The sequence below is a fragment of the Protopterus annectens genome, chromosome 5.part0 (genome assembly GCF_019279795.1).
Source record: "Protopterus annectens isolate FY-2018-M chromosome 5.part0, PAN1.0, whole genome shotgun sequence".
NCBI classification, from domain to species: Eukaryota; Metazoa; Chordata; order Ceratodontiformes; family Protopteridae; genus Protopterus; species Protopterus annectens.
The window spans coordinates 1,642,792,114-1,642,815,435 of record NC_056735.1 but is presented as its reverse complement, the minus strand read 5'-3'; the positions used below and the strand labels follow the sequence as shown (position 1 = coordinate 1,642,815,435).

Here is a 23,322-nt window from a genome sequence, read left to right as displayed (position 1 = left end):
TTTACGGTCGGATCTTACCATGGAGGATGACACTGTAGGAGTGGCTACTCATGTTGGTTAGGACCAGGTTCAGGATATTTTCACCTCTCATAGGGGTGTCGACCAACTGATCCAATGCATTGGCGAAGTTGAGGAATCTCTGGGCATTCATGTTTGGACTACAACAGGTCTTCCACTCTATGGTTGGGTAGTTAAAGTTACCCAAGATCAGGGTAGAGGGTTGAATCTTGATGGATTCAAGTAAGTCCAGATAGGTGGAGTGGGCGTCCTGAGTCATGGTTGAGGGTCGGTAGCTAGCTATGATTTGAATAAGTGTTTTGTCGACAGTTAACTGCACCTGGAGTGTCTTTTGTGTGCCATACTGTTTGATCAGCCTGGAGGTGTGCTATGTCTTTGATAAATATTGAAACCCCACCTCCTTTGGCTTTGTAGCCCTCCATTTGGGGTCTGAAAGTATGGTAGGCTGAATTGCCTGGTAAGGTTGGGGTGCTCTTCATAAACAGTTTAATTCATTCATGCTTGCAAGTCACATCAGACTCCTACACAGAACCTGGAAACAGCCACCAATATCCACGGTGTCTGTGTTTTCTTCCATATCCCACACACATCACATCAAGACCTAGGGACAATTTAGATTTACCAATCCACCTACTGCAAATCTTTGGGAGGTGAGAAGAAACAAGAGCACCAAGAGAAAACCAATGCACACAGTGATGGCATGCTGACTCTGTATTGAAGCATCCCTACCAAGAATCAAACAGAACTTTTTGCTGTGAGGTAACAATACTACTCATTGCACCATAAACAGCACATAAGCCAGATGATTAAAACTAAAGCAGTGCAAATTTCTGGACTAAAAGTAATAGTCATTAAAAACAAACCTGAATATGGAAAGAGAATTGCAAACAGATGTTATATATATTAGATCTGAAACTTGTTAAATAATGCAGCATTGTGCAGAATTAAGCTTACAGCAGCTAACTTGGACATGGAATAGCACTACCATATCCTAGCACTATATAATATCTTGTCCTCAACCCCAGAAACTAGTTTGTGTATCGAACAGAACTATCATATCCTAGCAACATCTTACCCTTAAACAGCCCACCCTATTACAGGACTGATAGGTGGAGTGGGCGTCCTGAGTCATGGTTGAGGGTCGGTAGCTAGCTATGATTTGAATAAGTGTTTTGTCGACAGTTAACTGCACCTGGAGTGTCTTTTGTGTGCCATACTGTTTGATCAGCCTGGAGGTGTGCTATGTCTTTGATAAATATTGAAACCCCACCTCCTTTGGCTTTGTAGCCCTCCATTTGGGGTCTGAAAGTATGGTAGGCTGAATTGCCTGGTAAGGTTGGGGTGCTCTTCATAAACAGTTTAATTCATTCATGCTTGCAAGTCACATCAGACTCCTACACAGAACCTGGAAACAGCCACCAATATCCACGGTGTCCGTGTTTTCTTCTATATCCCACACACATCACATCAAGACCTAGGGACAATTTAGATTTACCAATCCACCTACTGCAAATCTTTGGGAGGTGAGAAGAAACAAGAGCACCAAGAGAAAACCAATGCACACAGTGATGGCATGCTGACTCTGTATTGAAGCATCCCTACCAAGAATCAAACAGAACTTTTTGCTGTGAGGTAACAATACTACTCATTGCACCATAAACAGCACATAAGCCAGATGATTAAAACTAAAGCAGTGCAAATTTCTGGACTAAAAGTAATAGTCATTAAAAACAAACCTGAATATGGAAAGAGAATTGCAAACAGATGTTATATATATTAGATCTGAAACTTGTTAAATAATGCAGCATTGTGCAGAATTAAGCTTACAGCAGCTAACTTGGACATGGAATAGCACTACCATATCCTAGCACTATATAATATCTTGTCCTCAACCCCAGAAACTAGTTTGTGTATCGAACAGAACTATCATATCCTAGCAACATCTTACCCTTAAACAGCCCACCCTATTACAGGACTGTACAACAGGGTCTATATTATATAGTCGAAGTTTCAAAACTTCGAACCTCACATGAGCGAACTCATATGAGCGAAGTTCTAAACATTGACTATATAATAAAATTTAAAAAAAAAACCCTTACCTTAGCGCTCTGAGCGGGGGGGGGGGCAAGCCTCCCCTGCACCCCCCACACCCCCCCTACTTAAATGCACCAACTCCGAGAAGAGAACGCACTTCAGTGCAGAAAGGGATAACTTCCCATTCTGTGTGTGAAAAGCCATGGACTTTCACCTTTGACCTTTCCGACGTATGATCATATGATGTCGACCATCTATGACTCGAACATCGGAACAGTCGCTCATCTAATATAGACCCGTACAACATCAATACACAATTTCTAAATGTCACTGTGGCCAGCTTGGTAGATTTGGCAATCTTAAGGCAATGTAGGAATTGTTTCAAGTTCTCAGACAGCCAGTTAATAATTAAAGAAAATAACACTGTACGACAGAGAAGTAAATACACAACTTCCTTGCAGGCAAAAATTTTGAATATAAATGAGTTGATCAAGTATACCTACACTAATCCCTCACACACATCACTAACCACACACACAGATTTGTCTTAAGCACAGGCAGTTAAAAGAAACCTTCCCAAATCTCAAAGACCTCCAAGGCCACCTAATGGCAACACTGCTCCTCAGCAATCACTAAAACACAGCAAAAACAACACCAAACATCCCGCTTACACCTACACCCAGTGGTCCCCCATGAGCTAAGCCATTAAGGCAAGCATAAACTTTACCTAATACTCTTGTCATTGGGAACTCCGCTGTGCGACACACAGATGCCCCACTCACCAGGCCAGACAAGGAGACGATAACCTTTAGATGCTATTTGGAGACAGATTCCGCAATATCACACACTCATTCAAATCACTGGATCCCAAGTATGAATATGATTCTATCATAGTCCATGTGGGTGTAAATGACCTGAGACATACCTTAATGTTTGTTTGTTTGTGTCTTTCGGCTTTTCCCGGTTAGGGGTTGCCACAGCGGAACGCCGGTCCACTAATGATTTGCAGTTGATTTTTACGTACCGGCTTGCCAGGCCTGACGCACAATCTTCAACGAAGGTACGCCCATTCACGCATGTCTCCACGCAGAAGACGCTCTAACTGAGAATCGAACTGGACAGCGTCTTACTGTGAGGCGACAATGCTACCGCAGCACCACCATCGTGGGTTTTTTGAGACATACCTTAATGGACTACATAAAATAACGGATGTCTTGGAAATGTGTGTCGCAGGTAGAAATGAGCCTTGCACTGAGCAGCAGTCTCCCTTCACTGAGGATGATACCACAGTATGAACATAAAATTACTGATTTTAGTAACTTGCTTAGCTTCTGGCTCCACTCCAGGGGAATCCAATATCGGTCAACATGGGAGGACATGGTCATCAGACTATATAGCTTTGCCAAGGATGGCCTGCACTTTTCTTCCCTAGGCTTTCAGATATTGGTTAAACTTTATGCACTCCCCCAGAACCTTTTTTTTTAGGTAATGCCAAAAATATAAAACTACCAACATAGTGAAAAAGTCTCCAAGCAAGCTTAAGGTGGCCAATGCCACAAGCCTAATCAAAAAACTCTACACCCTTCAAGCTCTTCTCACTCTGGACAATGTAGACATCTGTGCTGTGACCAAGACTTAGTTTAAAACCAAAGAAAGTACTCTGGCAGTACAAGACTACATAGCCTTCCACACATTTAGATCAGCAACAGCACAGACTGGACCAAAGGTGGAGGTGTCTCTATCTGCATTAACGACAAACATACCTCTAGGTTGGTTAAACAGTATGAAACCATGGAGCACATCTAAGTGGAAGTCACCATAGATAAGTTCTTTCGCTATATCATGGTTCGCTACAGGACAACATTTATGCCCCTAGTCTCTCATGAATCTTAATTAAACTTACTAGAGGTGCTCACCATTCAAACAAACTAACTATAACAAACTAACTATAACAAACTAACTATAACAAACTAACTATAGGGTGACTACTATCCCTTTATAGACTTGGAAACTTGCACTGTTTCAAACACACAGGCACAACGCTTCCTGGACTTCAACACAAACATTGTGGAGAGATAAGTGTCACTCCAACCAGAGAATCAAGCATACTGGATCTGGTACTCACCAACGTGGGACACCATTGCACCCCCAATGTCTCACATCCTCACTAGTAAGGTCAGATCACAAAACTATCTCCTTTGAAGTAAAAAAAAAAAAAAACAAGCTACGTTAGCTTCTTGTTGCCGTTCCTGGCACATAAATACTGACCATCATTTAGGCAGCAGTGGTTTGAATGATTATCAATACTGTTTGTAGGGACTGACTGGCATATTTTCTAAGATGCAAATTATGCCCAAGGTAGCTATCCTTCATCCTGTCCATTCTACGACTTTGGCAGTCAATCTGATGTTGAGGTGGTAACAGCAAACATACATTTTTATAGGAAGCTTAGCATTACTAGATTCAGACGCGCTGAATCTAGACTGTTCGCTGTGACTCGAGGAGTAAAACCAGCTCTTTACTGAGATACTGAAATATCTGAGGCATCCGTTGCTTCCAACTAACTATAAGTGCCCGTTTTTGCTCTAATATTGCACTTTTAATTTGTATTTGCAATCCACTGTCCGTTTTAATTGTCTGAACTATCTTTGGTCATATTGTAAGGTACACTGTAGTAATTCAGCTGTAGCACTGCTCAGTTCCAAGTTTGCTATTTCTGGGTCTGTTTTGAAACCTCTGAGCATCAATGTCAAGCCACCTTTGCTGGTGAAGGCCCTTCTGCACCATTGTGTAAGGAAAGTGTTGTCTGGGTACCTATCTAATTGAGGGTGATTGGAGTAGAGCTCAGAGAGAGCATTCTTATTGGCTAGTTTGAGCTGTCCCACATTTGCACTTGTGTGTGTGTAGTGCTCCATTGTGTACTGCCATGTAGCGGTGGTTACCATTGGTGTTTATGGACGCAAACATTTTGCTTGTTAAATTTTTCCTTAGCACTTTGCTTGTGGTCCTCCAGAGGTTTCTCATGCATGCTGGCAACCCGCTCATGGCCCTGCTCTACTCTCAGGTGGAACACTAAGCCTAGCCTCAGGAGTTCCAACACAGCTCTCACCCACTAGCCACTCCTAAGTGTGATCTCCTTTCCTAATCATATAAATTTACTTATCACTACAGACTGACAATTTTCACAGTTTCAACAGCCAGCCTGGTCGACATGGGAATCCTGAGGCAGTTTAACAACTGTCTCATGTTCACTGCCAAGCCTTTACTCCGAGTCCACACAAACACAATGTGTGAGAGATGCAGCTATATTAAGAACCTTGAATCCATGCTCTCTCACATACCGGTCTGTACATATGGCAATGAGCGGGTTGCCAGCATGCACACCTCACCACCTACTCCACCCGAACCCACATCACATATACCTACATATGCGGAGGTCCTCACCAGAAACGTACCTATTTACCAGAGACATCCTAAATCCCAAACACAAGCATGCTACACATAATACTTCCTCTGCAGAACTCATTACATTCATGCACCAGTGTCTCACTGGTCAAACCTTTAAGGCAAAACAAAAAATCAAACACATTATTCATAGGTGATTCCATAGTGAGACACACTGACGGTCCCTCTCACCAGGCAGGATAAGGAAAAGGTCATAGTCAGCTCTCTGTCAGGTGCCAGGATACACCATATCACACATGCACTCAAGTGTTTCAACAACAGGTGCTGTTATTACTCCATCTTAGTCCATGTTAGTGTGAACGATTTGAGATGCACCTCTCTGGACTATATGAAGAGAGACATGACTGAGCTCTCAGACTGTGTGTCTCAGGCAGTGTCCCTAGCTTTAAGCAGCATTTTACCTTCACCTAGGATAATGCCGGGTCTACATTAAAAGCCCGAAAGGCCATAACATTGAAGCTATGTACATCGACATATAAAGGTCGATGTACATAAACGTCAAAACATGTAAACGGCAAAAATCACAATGCCAAACGTGTTTGTTAAGCCAGCAGCGTGATCGTGGGGATAAGGAAATATTATCCTTTTCCCCACTGCAGTCCGGTCTGGGAGTTGGTATATTTAAGCAGGGGTGTGTGGGGGGAACAGCCCCCCTGCAAAAGTAGGTTAATTTCAGTTTTTAATGTTAGTGTGAACGTACGTGTGAGGCGCTCTTTGTTGACGTAACACATTCAGTGTTGTGATTTTCGCCGTTTATGTGTTTCGACGTTTATATACACCGACCTTTATGTGTCGATGTACATAGCTTTGATGTTATGGCCTTTTGGGCTTTTAATATAGACCCATGATGCCTCAATACAAACAGAAAATGACTGACTTCAATAATTGGCTTAGCTTCTAGTGTCATTCCAAGGGGATCCACTATGGGATGACATGATCAACAGACCTCGATGCTTTGCCAGAGATGGACTTCATCTTTCACCCTTGGGATTTTGGCTACTGGCTAAGGCTCTTGCCAACCCCATAGTGACTTTTTTTAGGCAGTGTCTCAAGAATGAAATTCCCAACATAAAAACGTCATCTAAAAACAACCTCAAGGTTATGCTGCTAAACACTAGGAGTCTAAACATGAAATTGCACTCATTGGAAGCTGTTCTCACCTTGGAAGACGCAGACATTTGTGCAGTCATGGAGACCTGGTTCAAGGCTGTGGAGAGCACCCCAGTCATACTGGATTATACCTCCTTTCACACGTTCAGACCTCAAACTGAAGGCATGAAAACTAAAGGAGGCAGTGTATCAATATGCATTAAAGATAAATACACCTCCAGATTCGTTAAACAGTATGATTCCCTGGAGAAACTTCAGGTGCAATTAACTGTTGGTAGGACACCTATTCAAGTCATTGCCAGCTAGAGGCCCCCTCCATGAATCAGGACACCCACTCTGCCTATTTGGATCTACTTGAGTCTATCAGAATACATGCGAACACCATGGTTTTGGGTGACTATCTATCCAATGATTGGGTAAATTGCTCGTGCTCAAACTCACTTGCCAAAAGCTTCCTTGACTAACTCCAATGCTCTGGACCAGCTGGTTAACACCCAACAAGGGGTGCCAACATTCTGGATATGGTGCTTACCAATATGGCAGACCACTGTAGCACCACCACTGTGAGGGGGTCCCTGGTGAGATCTAACCGTAATCTGTCTCATTCAAAGTAACTATCACACCTTATGCCCCCCCAAGCAGTCACTAAGTTAAACAACTTCTCCAAAGCAGATACAGGAGGGTATAAATAGTTTCACTGTACCTCCTCCCTCAGATGGAACTGGCAACTATGCTGGGTTCTGCACCAATGTTTTATATGAACACCTGTATACGTGCACTGACTTGGCCGTACCTGACAGGACCAAAACAAGCTCCTCAAGGAAGAGCAAACCTGTCTGATGGACAACTGCCATTAACAGGCTTTGCAATATGAAGAAGAAATTGCTGTCTAAGAGTAAGAGAGAGAGAGAGTACTCCTAAACTGCAAACACTCCCTCCTCAGCTTAAACAAGCAAATAAGACTTCTTGTGAAGTCCTCCAAAGCAAACCACGAGTCCAAATTAGCTTCCTTAACAAAGGATAACCACAAGGCATTCTATACTTACATCAGTAATCTAAAAGGAAAGGCCCAGATTTGTGCCGAACTGGTAGTTAATGATACCACATATTCTGAGCCTGTGGACACAGCTAACCTGTTGGCTGACTAGTTCTGTGAAAACGTCACTCCTCTGTCCCTGCCACATGTACCCCATGGCATCCCTACCATCTGTCCCTTACCTTGTATTTCTAAAGAGCAGGTCGTAAATGCTCTCTCTAAGGCCAAAAACACAGCATCTATGGGATGTGATAACATTCCAGCCTGCATCCTACATGGACTCCAACATGAATTAGCAACACTATAGGGTGCTCTTTTCAATCATAGTCTAAGCACCGGCTTCGTTCCACCTGAATGGAAAACAGCCACTGTTACTCCCTTGCACAAAGATGGTGCTTCCACTGACCCCAGGAACTACAGACTTATTAGCATGACTAGCCTTATCTGTAAGGCCATGGACCGAATCATTATGGATCTTATAAACATAAACAAAGATATAGATAACCTCCTAGCACTTGACCCTACTCAATATGGATTTGTCAAAGGAAGATCATGCCTGTTAAACCTGCTGGACTTCTTTGAGGCAGTCACCAAGGCCCTGGACGAAGGGAAATCTGTGTATACAGCCTACCTGGACTTAGCCAAGGAGTTTGACATTATCCCCCACTCAAGCAACATTGACAAACTCACCCAACTAGGCATCAACCCTTATATCGTTAAGATGAGTCACTAACTGGCTTACTGACAAAACTCATATAGTCAAAATAGGGGAATCCACATCCAAAAGCAGACCCATAACCAGCGGTGTTCCACAGGGATCAGTCCTGGGACCTCTATTTTTTGGAATCTATTTCTCCAAAGTACAAGCAAAAATTAAAGGTCTGTGGCTGACAAAGTTTGCAGATGACTGCAAACTGGGAGCGGTCATACAATCTCCAAATGATGTCAACATCCTACAAGAGGGTCTTACACAAACAAATGATTGGTGCCAAAGTCATGGCCTTAAACTCAATACAAAAAATAATTATTTGTTAACTACCACATCAATAGCAACACCTTAAGTAGTACTCAGTGGTGAGAGACCTGGGCACACAAGTTGACAACAGCCTTACCTTTGATCACCATGTCTCCACAGCAGTAAGAAGGACATTCTATACTGCTGATCTTATACATAAGGGCAACATTCTAGCAACAACATGCACATCCATAAAAAGCTATACATAAGCAACTGATCTTTGCAAGTACATAAATGCAAATGAGCTTCAGTTTCATAACAATGATGGGGTTACAGGAAACAAAGTATTTACAAAATAAATGCAAGACAGCAACTGAAAGTTACCTTAATAATAAGAAGCTTTGTTGACATTTTGAGGTGTGAGGTTTTAGAGGTTGTGAACATTTTCAGCATTAAGTAAAATACAGATTTTTCTCCAGTGTGCTTTTCAGCGTCTGATATATCCTGCAACAGAAATATATTGAAAAGGAATTATACACAGTAATTTTACAAAAAAAATTCTCTTAATTCAACGTACTCTACACTCCTTAAGCAGAAAAGTTTAAGTCTAGTAATAAATATTTTGCATATAATATGCAAGGCATGGCATATACAGAACTAAAATTAATTTCAGAGTTACGCACTGTATTAAGTCACATAACTGCATATAAACTGTAAACACCTTATCAGCACTTAACATGTAATGTATTATAAACTTCAATTTCTTGTGCTATGAAGCCCAGCGTATGAAGATATATGCTATGATCTGACTTCTTACCATTGGCATATGACAGAAAAATAGTTAAGAAAAATTAATGTAAAAGAAAGTCATTCTCTACAACCAGATATTAGTCAACAGCTGAATTAGATGTGCTCACAATAAAGGACTCAAACATGAGACATCAGCAGCAATTCCCTTTTTCCCATTTTTCTACATGTGATTGGGGTGCTATGTCAACTTTCACTGCCAATCCTGTTTCAGTGCCACCTACCTACCTTCAGTAGTCCTGCCTGACTGTTCTAAGTCTTTTGTCACACAGTCCATCCATCCCTTGGGTGGACATCCTAGCTTCCTCTTGCATTCTTCCTGTCTCACCCAAATTTTCTTCACTATTCTTCTGCTTTTCTGCACATGTGATCAAACCACCATAATCTGTTCTCTGTGACATTTCCTTGCAACTGAAGCTACTTTTGGCTTCTGTCATCATTTTTCATGCGCCTCACAGTGAGCATTCTACCACCATCTCAGTCACTTCATCTCCATCACCTCATACTTCCTCAGCTGTTTTTCCTTCATTGTCTAGGATTTTGTGCACTATAGAAAAGCTGGTCCCACTACTGTTTTGTACACTTTACGTTTCAGCCTCTTGGGAATTCTTCTATCACAAACACTGGCCCTGACACTTTGTGACAACTAGCTGCAAGTATCTCTGATTCTAGGTGTGACTTCCTCATTCAGATTCTTCTTCTGCTCAACCACCTCTCCAAGATACATGAAGCTGTTAACCTGTTCCACTAATTTCACTTCTGTCTCAAATTTCATTTTTTTCCACGTTCCTCCATTTGCTGCCATGACCACTGTCTGTCTTAGCAGTACTTATCAGTACTTATTTTCATCCTGTGTGCCTTCAGTTTTGCATTCCATTCTCCCATCATTTGCTGAATTCCTGTTTAGACTCTGCTTGTACTGCCATGTCATCGGCATATAGAAGCTTTGTTGATCTTCCCACTCAGTCTTGTTTACAAATGGAGTCCATCACCAGTACAAACAGGACTGGGCTCAGAGCTGTACCCTGACACACATCCACTCCTACTGGGGACTCCTCAGAGAGTCTAATCGATGATTTAATTTAAGTTACTGGGTCCTTGTACATAGCCTACATTAATTCTACCAGTGTTTCCTGACTGCCCAAATTAGCTTTCTTGTGACCCTGTAATATACTTTCTCCAAATCCACTAATGCCAGCTGGGCTCTTTCCTCGTCTCCAGTTTCTTCTATCTGTCGCTCTGAAAACAAAAGGTTGGCTGTGCTGCATACTAATATGAATCTGAACTGCTCATCTCCCATCTTACTTACTAATACTCTGTGCATCTGCTTATCAATCCCCCCTTCCAGCACTTAGATTCAGTGAGAGTGATACCTCTGCACTGTCCACAACTGTAAATGTCCCCATTGTTTTATACCAGTACTAGAATGCTTATTGTCCAGCCATCTAGAATATGCTTTTCTCTCCAAATGTCAGTGAGTACCCTCAGGGCCACTTCTTCTCTAACTCATACAATTATCATATCTGCTGTGACTTCCTCTGCGCCCGCTATTTTCCCTGATTTTATTTTCCTTAGTGCTGTTCTTACTTCTTCCAGGGCAGGTTATTCTTCTGCTTTCATCACAGGCTTGCATGAGACAGTAGAGCTTCTGAGGGATTTTCTAGGTTTGTGGGTTGATGTAAGGGTTAAGGTGATTACCTTACAGACACAAGATGCAGGGTTTGATTCTCACATGGGGTAACTTAGGCTTAAAATGGCTCACACTGGCAGTTAACCTAGTAGTAATCTATGAACTAGAAGCTGTTGGAAGTACTCCTTCAGTCTGACTTTAATGTTGTACGGACACAATGGCTGCGATTTATGGACACATATTGCAGAGCAAAGTGCTACTTCACGGCTATGCAAATGGTGCAGGGAATCAAAGACAATGTGTTATGCTTTGTCTTCTTAGCTGTACGCCATCTCAAAGAGTGAACTTCCAAATATTAGTGCTGTACACCCAACAAAACATTAGTCTATGAATTCCAGTCAACTGCCTCAGTAATCAAATAACTGAAAGAGTCAGTCAGTTCTACTCAGTTTCTGGAAAAAAAAAAACAGTGAAGATTCAGCAAGGTCTAGCTGAAGAGGTCTAGTATGAAATGACAGAACGTTAAAGATATGCCCTTACCATATCAACTAATTTATGAATGGAATCCTTTTGATGGTCTTTGGATGGGTTCATCACCACCAATCACAATCAATATTTTTTTTGTAAGAGCCTGCATCTGAGGATGTCTGCATGTTTTTTCAAGGCATACTATGATGTAATGCACTTGCTATAAAAGTGAACACCTAAGCCCATTAGTTCAGCAACAAGTCAATAGCAAACATCTTCTTCCAAACAATACATTCAAGACACAATGTCTGCATTCTTACATTAAGCGCAACTTACAAGAATTCGAACAACCAAGGTTGTGAAGGGGGCACACATCCATAGAAGGATAAAAGGAGGGTAAGCCTCACCCATCAAATATGGTCCACTCATTGTTCAACCAACACACGAAAAAATGTATGTGTTACCCTCTGGTACACAGGGATGAAGTTCTAACTATACCACAGATGGCCAGTGTTAGATTGGTGGCATGGGCAATGGGAGGGGAGACAAAGCAGAATGGGTGGAAGTAAGCAGCCACTGTTAGCTTGCCCAACCTGGGGGGGGGGGGGCAAAGGCTCACCACAGGGGTGACTCATAGTTGGAGCACTAAGTGCTGCATCAATGAAGCACCAGCCAGCGCAGCACATGTTACCAAAGTGGTGTGTAGCACTTGGTGACCTACATGTGAAGGCCTAAGTATCATCCCAAGGTCAGCCAGCACATGGAGCACATGGGAGCCATCAAGAGGAGACAGATCCAGGGTTAGGCTGCTCTACAGGATATGCCAGCTAGCCTATTCTTGATGCTCATTACTGGAGAACAAAAGGGCCAGTTTGGCTTTAATGACAGGATAGACTGGGCGATAGGGTTCTTGCCAGGGATGCTTGGGTCTGACTTCCCCAAAACAACTGGCTATCTAGGTAATAGTACCGGAGTCACTGTGAATGGTGCTGCTGAGAAGGGAGGAATAAAAAATGCATCTCTTATACTTAACATCTAGAACTCTCTCTGATGTTTGTGTTGAATTCAAGCACTAACCCCAAGGGTGAAAGCAGCATGAGGACTGTACATGTCCAGAGCTCAGAATGCTCACTCCTTAAGCAATATCTTCCAAAATGTAACCCAACTCCCAAAGTCAGGGTTGAGACAGTAATGTTTAATGAAGGAGCACACAAGAAAAAGAAAGCAGATCTTCATGGCAAAAGCTGTCTGCAATATAAAGCTTCTTGAAGCAAGAAAGACATGTAGTCACTCTGTTAATGAAGCAAGTTTAACCATTGCTAAGCAGTGCATTGTCAGCAAAACCTTATACCAATAGATACTGCTCTGGCAATCTGGTACACATAACAGCCTAAGGTTCTAATATTCTATTGGCAGAGGTGAATGCTGCCAAGCAAAGTGTTTTCCAACATAAGAAATTGAGGGGTACACAGCAAGCAGGCTTAAATGGTAGAAGGGCAAACATATCGTACATGCACAGTGCAAATTTCCCTGGAGAGGAAGACTTCTTCAAAGGTAGATGGAGACGCAAAATTAATTTAAGGAAGAATTTCACCAGTGAGTGCTGAGCTAAAATCCTGCCCAAAGCAAGGTCATGATTCACAAAATAACTGCTGACGTATGCATCCCGACCGCATATTAATTGAGGTCCAATCCAAATCTCAAACAGGTGTATGACAAAAATCAATATATTATCTGTAAGCTAATCGTATGAGGTAGTATAGGTTATCGTGCCAAAGACTAATCACTGTTTCCACTTGGAGACAAAGAAATACTGAGTATAAAGCTTTCTAACAGCTTCAATAATATCTCAGCCCTAGTCAGGAAATCTGGTGGGATGATTGATTGTGTATCAACAAGATGGCTGCCCGGAGATAGAGCTGGTTGCCACCCATAATGTGGCAGACATTCCTGGCTTGGACTGGGTGAGTTTGCTGTATTGCTATGGACTTTAAACTTGAAACCACACTCTTCTCAGCCAGCAGAGACAGAGCTGTAAGCAGCACAGTATGCTGTTCAAGTCAACATACTTATTTTTCAAGTCACCATGGAAAAACATAACTAATAATCTTTATCATTTCTGACTACAATGAAGGTTTTGGGAAATGTACTTGTACCTAGCTTTTACTTTTGCATAACAACACAACTGCTGAATTATGCCCCGACACACACACACACACACACACACACACACACACACACACACACACACACACACACACACACACACACACACACACACACACACACACACACACGTGCATTTCAGGGATTCTACATATATACAAGTGTTTGTTATAACCACAAACATTTAGGTACAAGTGTGGTGATTCCAGAAGGGACAATTGTATTTCTTGGTTAATTTCATTTTTTTTTTTTGTTACGTTTTACAGGTTTCCTAGTTTTGGACAAGTTTGAGTTATATGTATACTATTTGTTTAGGTATGTAGTCACAGAAATAGTCAACAGAGGCAGCTTTGCAGTTGTTAAATACAGGTTTATTTTCAAGTATCCTGAAATAATGTTTTCTAGCAGCCTGGGAAATAACAAAGCTCGTCCTATGAATGACTTTTCACTAGGTGCAGGCTCATTATTAATCCAGTCAGTGCAAATAACACTTTCCGAGTCTAGTTCAACAGCTCAGCAACTTCTCCAAATAGGGAAACACTTAAGTAACTTACAAATCTTAGTCTTTCAAAATGAGTTTCTTCAATGGACAGGAAGCTTTTCTCTCTCAAGACAACAGCTTCTCAAACACTGATTCAGTTCTCTTCTCTGCAGGTTGCTTTTTTCTTCCTGTCAAGAGACTCCTTCCCCAAATCTTCACAAGACCCAGTGATCACAAATCAATCTTCCTTATTGACATAAGCTAACATGTAATGCCAAAGGCAGCTTGTTTCCCTATTAATTACTATGGATATCACTTCAATCTGACTTAGCTGCCTGAGAAGCCTGAACCTGTATGATTACACCCTCACTATCAACCACACCATTCCTTGCATAGTCAACTGACTCAGCATCTACTGTTATTACACACTCCTCCCCACAAGAAAACATTGATTCCTGTATCCAGTAATGGCTTGTAGGCCGGTGGCAGCCACATGAAAAGTACTGTTTTCCCTGCTGCTCCTTTCTGTTTTGTTACAGTAATTTATACTGTCTCCCTGCTCCCATTGTAAAAGTAAAACTATGCCCCTAGACCTGTAACTTTGTCACAGTAGCAACAGAACTGTGCTCTTTTACAGGTTCTGTGTCTCAGAACTCCCCTGACTAATATAGTGGTTGTTTTTTTTATTAGACTCCTCTCTAGCTCATTCCCTATAACTTGAGCTGAGCTGCACCCACCCACGGTCCTTTACTCAAGACTCTTGAGAAGTACAGAAACCCCTGAATTTAGAGATACAAGCTGTGCTGATCATGGTATCCTCCATGCACTCCAAGGAACATTTTCCATCAAAAGGGGAAGAAAAAGGTGAACTGCGCATTGCTACTGGACTTATTGTATGTAAATTGGATTGCCAGTGAAAAGAGCTTTCTTTTCACTCTAAGAAACCTAATCTACACAGCCTTAATAATCAAATCAATACATCAAAATCTAAACATGAGATTTGGGAAACAGACTGAACTGTGAATATTTAATACAGCACTGTAATTAAAACTGTAGATTAATTTAAGGCCAGGGTATATGGGTAGATCCAGCTCAGAGTTTATCAAATCATATCAACCAATTTCTTAATAATAGTTTAGGCTGTATAAAAAATTTATAAAGTCTAGGAAATCAGAAATACTGAAATTGTTGTTTGTAAGTTACATTAGATCCACACTAGAATATGAAATAGTATTGAAACCTTATAAGAAAACAAGCATGTGTAAATTGGAAAGAGTACAGAAGAAATATATCAAGGGCATTTGTGATGTGAAAATTTAAGTTATTATGAAAGACTAAAATATCTGAACTTACATAGTGTCTCACAGAGATATAGAAGAAGAGCCCTTATTCAGGTATATAGGGTATTTAGTGACAATTATCTCTGAGGATGTTTGGGTTATCAAAAAGTAGTAGAGAATCATCAGACAATCATAGAAGATTATGTAGGAATGAGAGATGTAGTAAATGAATTTCAGAAAGCAGCTGATGCATGAATATGCTACCAAATTATATTAAATTAAGCACTAGTTTAGATATTTTTAGAACTTGGACTCCTATTATGGAAATAACCTATCATCAACCCCCCCCCCAATTTTTCTACATGGTGTCGGGGTGTCTTGTCAAATCTCACAATCTCTCTCAATTCAATGCCACTCTTCTACATTTTTCAATTGTCACCCCTAAGTATCACTGGTCTTCTTTCACTCAATCCATCCATCTCTTTCCTGGACACCCACAATTCCTCTCACCTTCTTCCTGAATGTCCCAAATCTCTTCTCCAGATTGCCTTCTGCTGCTCTGCACATCTGTTCAAACCATCATAATCTGCTCTCATTGACTTTCTCTGCAACTGGAGCTACTTTGGCTTCTGTTGTGATGTTCTCACTTCTTCATTTGTCACACACTGTGCATTTCACCACCAATCTCTGGCACTTCATCTCCATTGTGTCACACTTCCAGAAATGCACTGCCTTGGTTGCCATTGCCCAGGTTTCTGTACCATACAATAGTAATGGCTGCAGCACTGTTTTGTACATTTTACTTTTTAACTTATTTGGCATTCTTTTGTCATACACTGTGCCAGACGGCTGCACTCCCCAAGATTCTAGCTTCGACTTCCTCATTCAGACTTCTCTTCTCCTCAACCACCCTTACCTTATTCTTGAAGCTGTTAACCTGTTCCACTATCTTCCCTTCTATCTCAATTTTCAGCTTCTTCTGACTTCTCCCATTTGCTGCCATTATAACGGTCTTCTCTGTACTCAGTTTCATCCAATTATCCTTTAGTTTTGCATTCCATTCCCCTACCCTTCACTGAAGTTCTTGCTCAGAGTCTGACTGTAATGCTGCATTGTCTGCAAGCAGCAACTTTTTTGATCTGTCCCCTCCAACCTGTTTGCTAATGTAGTCCATCATCAGGATAAACAGCAATGGGCTTTCAGCTGAACCCTGGTGCACATCCACTCCCACTGGGCATCCCTCTAAGAGTCCAAACACTGTTCATACTTGAGTCATTGAGTCCTTGGACAAAGCCTGCACTAATTATACCAGTGTTTCTGTAACTTTGAACCTCTGCAGGACTACCCAGATCAGCTTTCTTGGAACCTTGTCATATGCTCATGTCTAGGAATACCCAGTTGGATTCTTTCTTCATCTCTAGTGTTTTCTCAACTATGCCTCAATACAAACATCAGGTCAGTTGTGCTACATCTTGAGCTAGATCCAGACTGCTTATCTTCCATCTTACTTTCTACTACTCAGAGCATCTGTTTATAAAATCACCCTCTCCAGAACTTTCATGCAGTGTGACAGCGGTCTGATACCTCTGTACTGCCTACAGTTGTGAATGTCCCCTATATTACAGGAATAATTGTTTTGATATAACAGCAGGCTAGAACAGCATTATTGCCTGTGCCTAAAATATCTGTATGTATACCTCAGGCTGTAGCTAAACCAGGACCAGGATATCTATCCACCTCAGCCCTAGTAACTCTGCCCCCATATGCCAAAGTAGCAAGTATACTACAGTAACCCCTTACATCCAAAAGTAAATCCCTGCCTCTGGAGTCTTTTTCACCATGGACCAGCATCTCCCCTCAACTTCTTTAGTCAGCCTGATTGAAAGGAGTTCCCTAAGACAATGCAGAAAGTGTCTCACACTGACTGATGATCACATATTACTGAAATAGAACACAATGCAGTTGATGGCAGATGCTCTTATAGAATGTCACTGAAGGCAAAAATCCCAAACACTGATAAATCTGACAACAGGATCAGCAGCAACACACCACTCCACATTATGACACACAATTTCTCAAATGCTGAGATTCTTAAGATTAACTTGTCTAAGCTTAAAAAGCCTCGAGGATGTAAAATGGTCACAAATTACCCTTCAGCAACACCTCAGACTAAAAATCCACCACCACCACACATAGCACAAGGAACACCAAAGTCATGGACACTGAGCATGTAAGATAGGCATCTACCCAACCAAACATCCAAGTCATTGGTGACTCCAATGTAAGACGTACAGATGTACCTCTTTCCAAGTTGAGCCAGGAAAGAGCGAGTGTTAGCTGCTTGTCTGTTGCCAGGATCCACCAGAGCTATACCTCTCAACTGTACAGATTTCCACAGGAACCAACACCAATACCATTGATGTCAATGGCAGAATGCCCAGATTTTTGTCTCATATTTTTGGTCCATTTTTCATGAAATTTTGTTTTTTCTGGCAAATTAGTGATAAATCTAAGTAAGAAAATAATTACATGCATTTGAGTTTCAGACCTCATACCCTTCAGAAAATTCAAGCTAAAGCAAAACCTGTTATTCTATCACCTTTTAAAGTTTGTAAGTGCAATATTAAAAATTGTCCCTATTTTTGGGCCTTTGTCCCAATTTTATTAATTGCTCTGCCCAGATTTCTTGTTGTAAAAAGTTGGAGAGGTATGCAGATCAATCACATACACAGGTCTTTAACAACAGGTACAGGCATGACTCTGTCACAGCACATGTCCCTCCTTGGATGTGAATATACATGATGGAGCTCTCAGAATGTGCCCCAGGCAGGTTTGAGCCTTATACTGAGCTGTATTCTACTTTCTCCAAGAATGATCCAGCAATATGAGAAAAAAAATTACTTTAATAATCGAATTACTTTTTGGTGTCATTCCAAGGGGGTCTAATACTGGTCAGCCTGGGAGGATATGTTCAATAAACCTTGCTGCTTCACCAGGGATGCCCTGCACATGTCATCTCCAGGTTTTTGTATACTGGCAAAGACCCTCTCCAACCCTATAGTGCCTTTTTGCATTGTTTTTCAGAATCTTGTTTTCCAGCATACTTGTCCTTTAATTTTGTATTCATCCCTAAACCTACGGCACGCATTACCAAAGCTAACGTCATAAACTACTATTTCCTTCCACCATACATTACTTTCATTTTTCATTTCTTTCTTTCTTTCCCCTTCCTTTTCCCGCGACCATAGAAAGTTTATTGAAAACAGCAAAAAATTTGCAGTTTGAAAACAAATGGAACTTTCAGCATACACCATGCAGTATAGCTCTCCTCTGTTCAATTCATATAAACTTTCATTTTTAAGTAAAATTTGAGCTACAATATATACACTTAAGTTACATTTATATTAACCACATAGTTACTTTCTCGCTGGCAATTACTGATGTCAGTGATTTCAAAATATCATTCAGAGTGCAACTCTCATTTTGGTTATATGACATCCTTTTCTATATACTCATATATCCATGTACTATCCTTGCTCAATGCTCCCAAAACACTGCAGTTTATGGAATGTTCAGTTTAGCTGAAGTGCTGCGTGACTACTGCTGCTGTTGACTGCATTTCATTTTGGATTGAATTTATTCATTTAAGGTTTTCATATGTCCATTATTTTTTTATTTTTGCTGTTATATTACAGTTTAATTTGTTTAAAATTTTTTTACCTCAATTTTTTTCCTTTTGCAGTTTAAAAGTTCTTAACTAGGGCTGGTAAGAAAATAATTTATTTTCCATTTACGGAAAAGGAATGCATTCTAGTTAATTTGTGGGAGGACCTGAGAATAGGAGGATTTCTTATTTAGTGGCCTTTGTATTTAGATGAAGTGCTGTGAGACAACTGCTGTTGTCTGAGTACATCTGATTTTCCCACCCACCCTATCCCCATTGTTCTTTAAAATTTGGAGCTTTTGAGCTGCCCAAACCTACTTTAAATTTGATTTTCATTTTGGGTGCTTCTCCCGGTTTCATGCAATCTACTCATTCTACTGAGCACTGAGATTAACTGAGAAGGCCCTTCTCTTAAACTTTTCACCTTTGAATTATATTCTGTTTCATACCATCCCACTCACTTAGTACACACTGACATATTCAGGGTATTAACCCTTTATTTCCACTTTCATTTCAAAATGTTGCATTTTTGAAAAATGCTTCTGATGTAGCCATTGCTCTAGCTGAATGTAACACAGATGTAACTGGTAAAGCCCTGCTGCATTCAATACAACAAAGTTTAACAAACCCTAAAAACCATCTGGACAAGGTGACTTCAAAACAGACTTGCACATGATCTCTTAGAGGGATGAAACAAATCCTGACACTCACTTCAGATCAATTGTTTCCTGTCCACATAAAACCTTAATTGCCTGTGAGGATCTGTATTACGCAATATATACTCTATTTGTTGGAATTGCCCATTAAAAAACATGACAACTGACTGACTGAAATTTAACTCTCTAGGTATTCCGGCCATAAAGATATGTCCATAAGACTACTTTACGTTTATGAAAAAGAGTTGTTGTCCACAAATTTGGCACAAGAAGCTTGATGCTCTGAAATTCTAGTGTTAGAAGTGAATACCAGAAGAAAATATTTTTCAAGATGCACCCACTAAATTCACCTTAGTAGCAAATTCAAAAGGAGGCATCATCATCATCATCATCATTTTTTATTTAAACAAAATACAAGTACCCGGGAGATCCAGGTCTTTTTTTTCCACTTGCCACTGTCCTCATGCCTCTCTGCTGCCAGGTCACTAAAAGTCACCACTCTCAAACCCCCAAAACCCTGGCATCCTCCCCATGTGACCTATGCTGTTAGGATCTCCTCTCTTAGACAGCCCGCACACGTAGTGGCCCCCAATTGTACTATGCAGATTCTAAGGGAAGCAAGCTGCTAGGCAACAAGAGGTGTACAAAGACAAAGTGCAGCTTTCTAGGATTTTTCTTTGGGCCTTATCCCCAGTACTCTGATGGTAGTAATGTAGGCTGGGCAGGCAATGAGGCATGGTCTATGAGGACATGTCTGCTTTGGGCCCTACAGCAGTCACACTTTCACAATTACCATGCATATTCTAGCCAGACAATCGGACCCTGACACGCACCATGACCTCAAAGAATGATCTGCTGATTTTCTCACATTCACATGCTCCACCCTCCTCCCTGCATTGAGCATGCCCATCTTCCCTGCCAGCTCTGATAGTCACCTGAGTCAACATCAGATAATGGAAGACCTTTTGTGCAACTGACAAACTGAAAGACTAGTACAGCAGCACCAGAAACTATGACTGAACTTCTCCATAAAAGAGGTGACTTCCTCAGGTATATCATTCTGATGCTGAAAGTTTCCAGTGAGGGACTGACCAAACAGATGCTTTGTATAGTTAATCATGGGCTTACTCAATGTTAGGAACTAATAAAAGAACTGATAAAAATAAAGTAAACAAACTGAAGAAAAGCAAACAATGCCACAGGACCTGGTGGCACTCAAACAAGAACAAATATTTAATCCAAATGAAGCAAGCGCTTTCCCACAGGATAGTACCTGTACTTCCTCAGACAAAATTAGATTCACAACTAAAAACATACATTTATATATTTCTCCCAAGATGCAACCCCAATAAACTAGAATCACATGATCAATTAAATGATTAAACAATTAATTAAGCAAATATAGTCAATGCTGAAAAAAGAAAGAAGAAAATAACTAGTTGAAAAAATGTATATACAAATTAATGTGTGTATATAAATATATATACAAAAAATACATATATAAAAACATTTAAAATGTGCATGAAAAGTATATATAAAAGTACTTAGAAAAAAAAAAATATATGCATATATATATATATATATATATATATCCACAGTGCTAAGAAGACAATACTATATCCTAGATCCTTGTATTATCCTGCTATAAAAATTTTTCTTCTTTTCCATAAAAGAATTCATCAAGGGAATCTCCCATACAACAATGTAGTGGCCACCTATCTAATAAGGCTTCTAAGTTTCAATATACATGCTATAGAGCACATTTCATTAATGCCAGGATACCTGAAAGCATCACATTGAAGCTGCCACAGTAATTCACATCTCTCCAACCACAGAGAGATGGTGCTGCCCCCTTATATTGTTACATACTTGATCTATCACCCTAAAATTAAAAGTGTGGTCTGGAAAGTTTATTATATGCTTGGCAAGGGCATTTTCCACCTTTTTATTCTTGATTTTATATGTGTGTTCATATACCCTGTCCCTAAGACTCCTATCGGTCTTCCCAATATAGAAAACAGGGCATACTTTACACTTGACCAAGTAAATAATACTCCTTGAATTACAACTGCATCGACCATTACAAGAAAGTCTCATGTCCCTCACAGTAAAAGAAAGGCCAGTGCTAACAATTTTACAATAGGGGCATGATTCACACTTAAACATACCTTTTGTTCTGGAGATATTGGTTTTCTTAACCTCCAACACGGATTTCAAATTTAGTCCCCTTTTGTATATAACTGTGGGTTTACTAGGCAAACTATCCCTGACATTCTCATCTGCCATAATCAAATCCCAGTTCATGCACAAAATACGCTTGATGACATAAGCTTCATTACAAAAAAGGAGTAGTAAACGTACAAGTGAAATCCGAAACAGAATTAACAGATGGTTCGCTAAGATGTACACTGGAATCTACAGATACTTCTTCATCACCCAATCGAGAATCATTCAAAATGGCTCTAAAATGATCAGCCAGTCTTTTAGAAGTAACCTCTGCCAGGATGTCCACCAATAGTGAGAGTGTGGGTAACCACGTTTAAAAAAAAAAAGAAGTTATATACTCACCATAACGTTCCATGTTTGCAGTCCATCTCACCCTTCATTCTTACATATGGGGATCGGAGCCGATCCTCGGCTCCGACTCGGCCTATTTACAAGCTGGAAGTCTTCTAGTTGGCTCGCAGCTAGGCAGGTATCCCATTGTGCACCAGTACAATCCCCAGATCTTGTTTGCTGCTAACTAGGAGAGAAAATAACAATATACAAAGAAGCCAATACTAAAAGGTCTCTATAAAAAAAGGATAATATTTTTCTGCCTCCAGGTACTTCCAGGCTGGGGGTAGGCGGGTGGGTTCGTAAGAATGAAGGGTGAGATGGACTACAAACATGGAACGTTATGGTGAGTACATAACTTCTTTATGTTCTGTAGTTCTATCTCACCTTCATTCTTACATATGGGACAGCATCCCTAGTGCCTTATTCTTGAGTGGCTCAAGGAAAAATACTCCTGAGTACCGTGGAACCAAATGAAGCTCTACCCCTGGAGGTTAAATCCAATTTGTAATGAGTAATAAAAGTGTGAGGGGTAGCCCACGTAGCTGCTGCACAAATATTATCAAGTGGGACCCTAGCTTGAAAGGCTACAGAGGTAGACTGAGATAGTACAGTTGTGTACACTTACCATAAATGTAGACGTTCGAGTGTATTCACTGTTGCAGTCATTACATTAGAGTAATCTGCTGGCAGGTTGCCCTCAGTCGGCCTGATTAACAAAGTCTTGGGTCCTGCGTTGGTTCTGTCCCTTCTTCTATGATGTCAGGTCGTTACGGGTATAAAACATGCAGCCGACGCCATTACATCTGTTTTTCTTGCCCCAGATGTCAGGTGCCCCCCAAAAGGGGAGCAAATAAAATTAAAAACACAAAAATATACCTCCAACCAAAAGCAAATACACCAAAAGGGCTTTTAAGCATAGTAAAAGAAAGTAGAGGTATAGCCGAGAAAAAATAGGGGGCTGGAGGGAGGGTAACCAGGACTGCAACAGTGAAT

At 40.8% G+C, this 23,322-nt stretch overlaps 1 protein-coding gene across 1 annotated transcript in view; it reads right to left on the bottom strand.

Annotated features, from left to right (window-relative positions):
- URB1 (URB1 ribosome biogenesis homolog) overlaps nucleotides 1-23,322 on the bottom strand; it is a 1,941,236-nt gene that overhangs the window by 1,241,521 nt on the left and 676,393 nt on the right. The window contains exon 15 of the mRNA XM_044071429.1: nucleotides 9,003-9,122. Within this exon, the coding sequence (XP_043927364.1) occupies nucleotides 9,003-9,122 (120 nt within the window). The remainder of the gene's footprint in view (nucleotides 1-9,002; nucleotides 9,123-23,322) is intronic.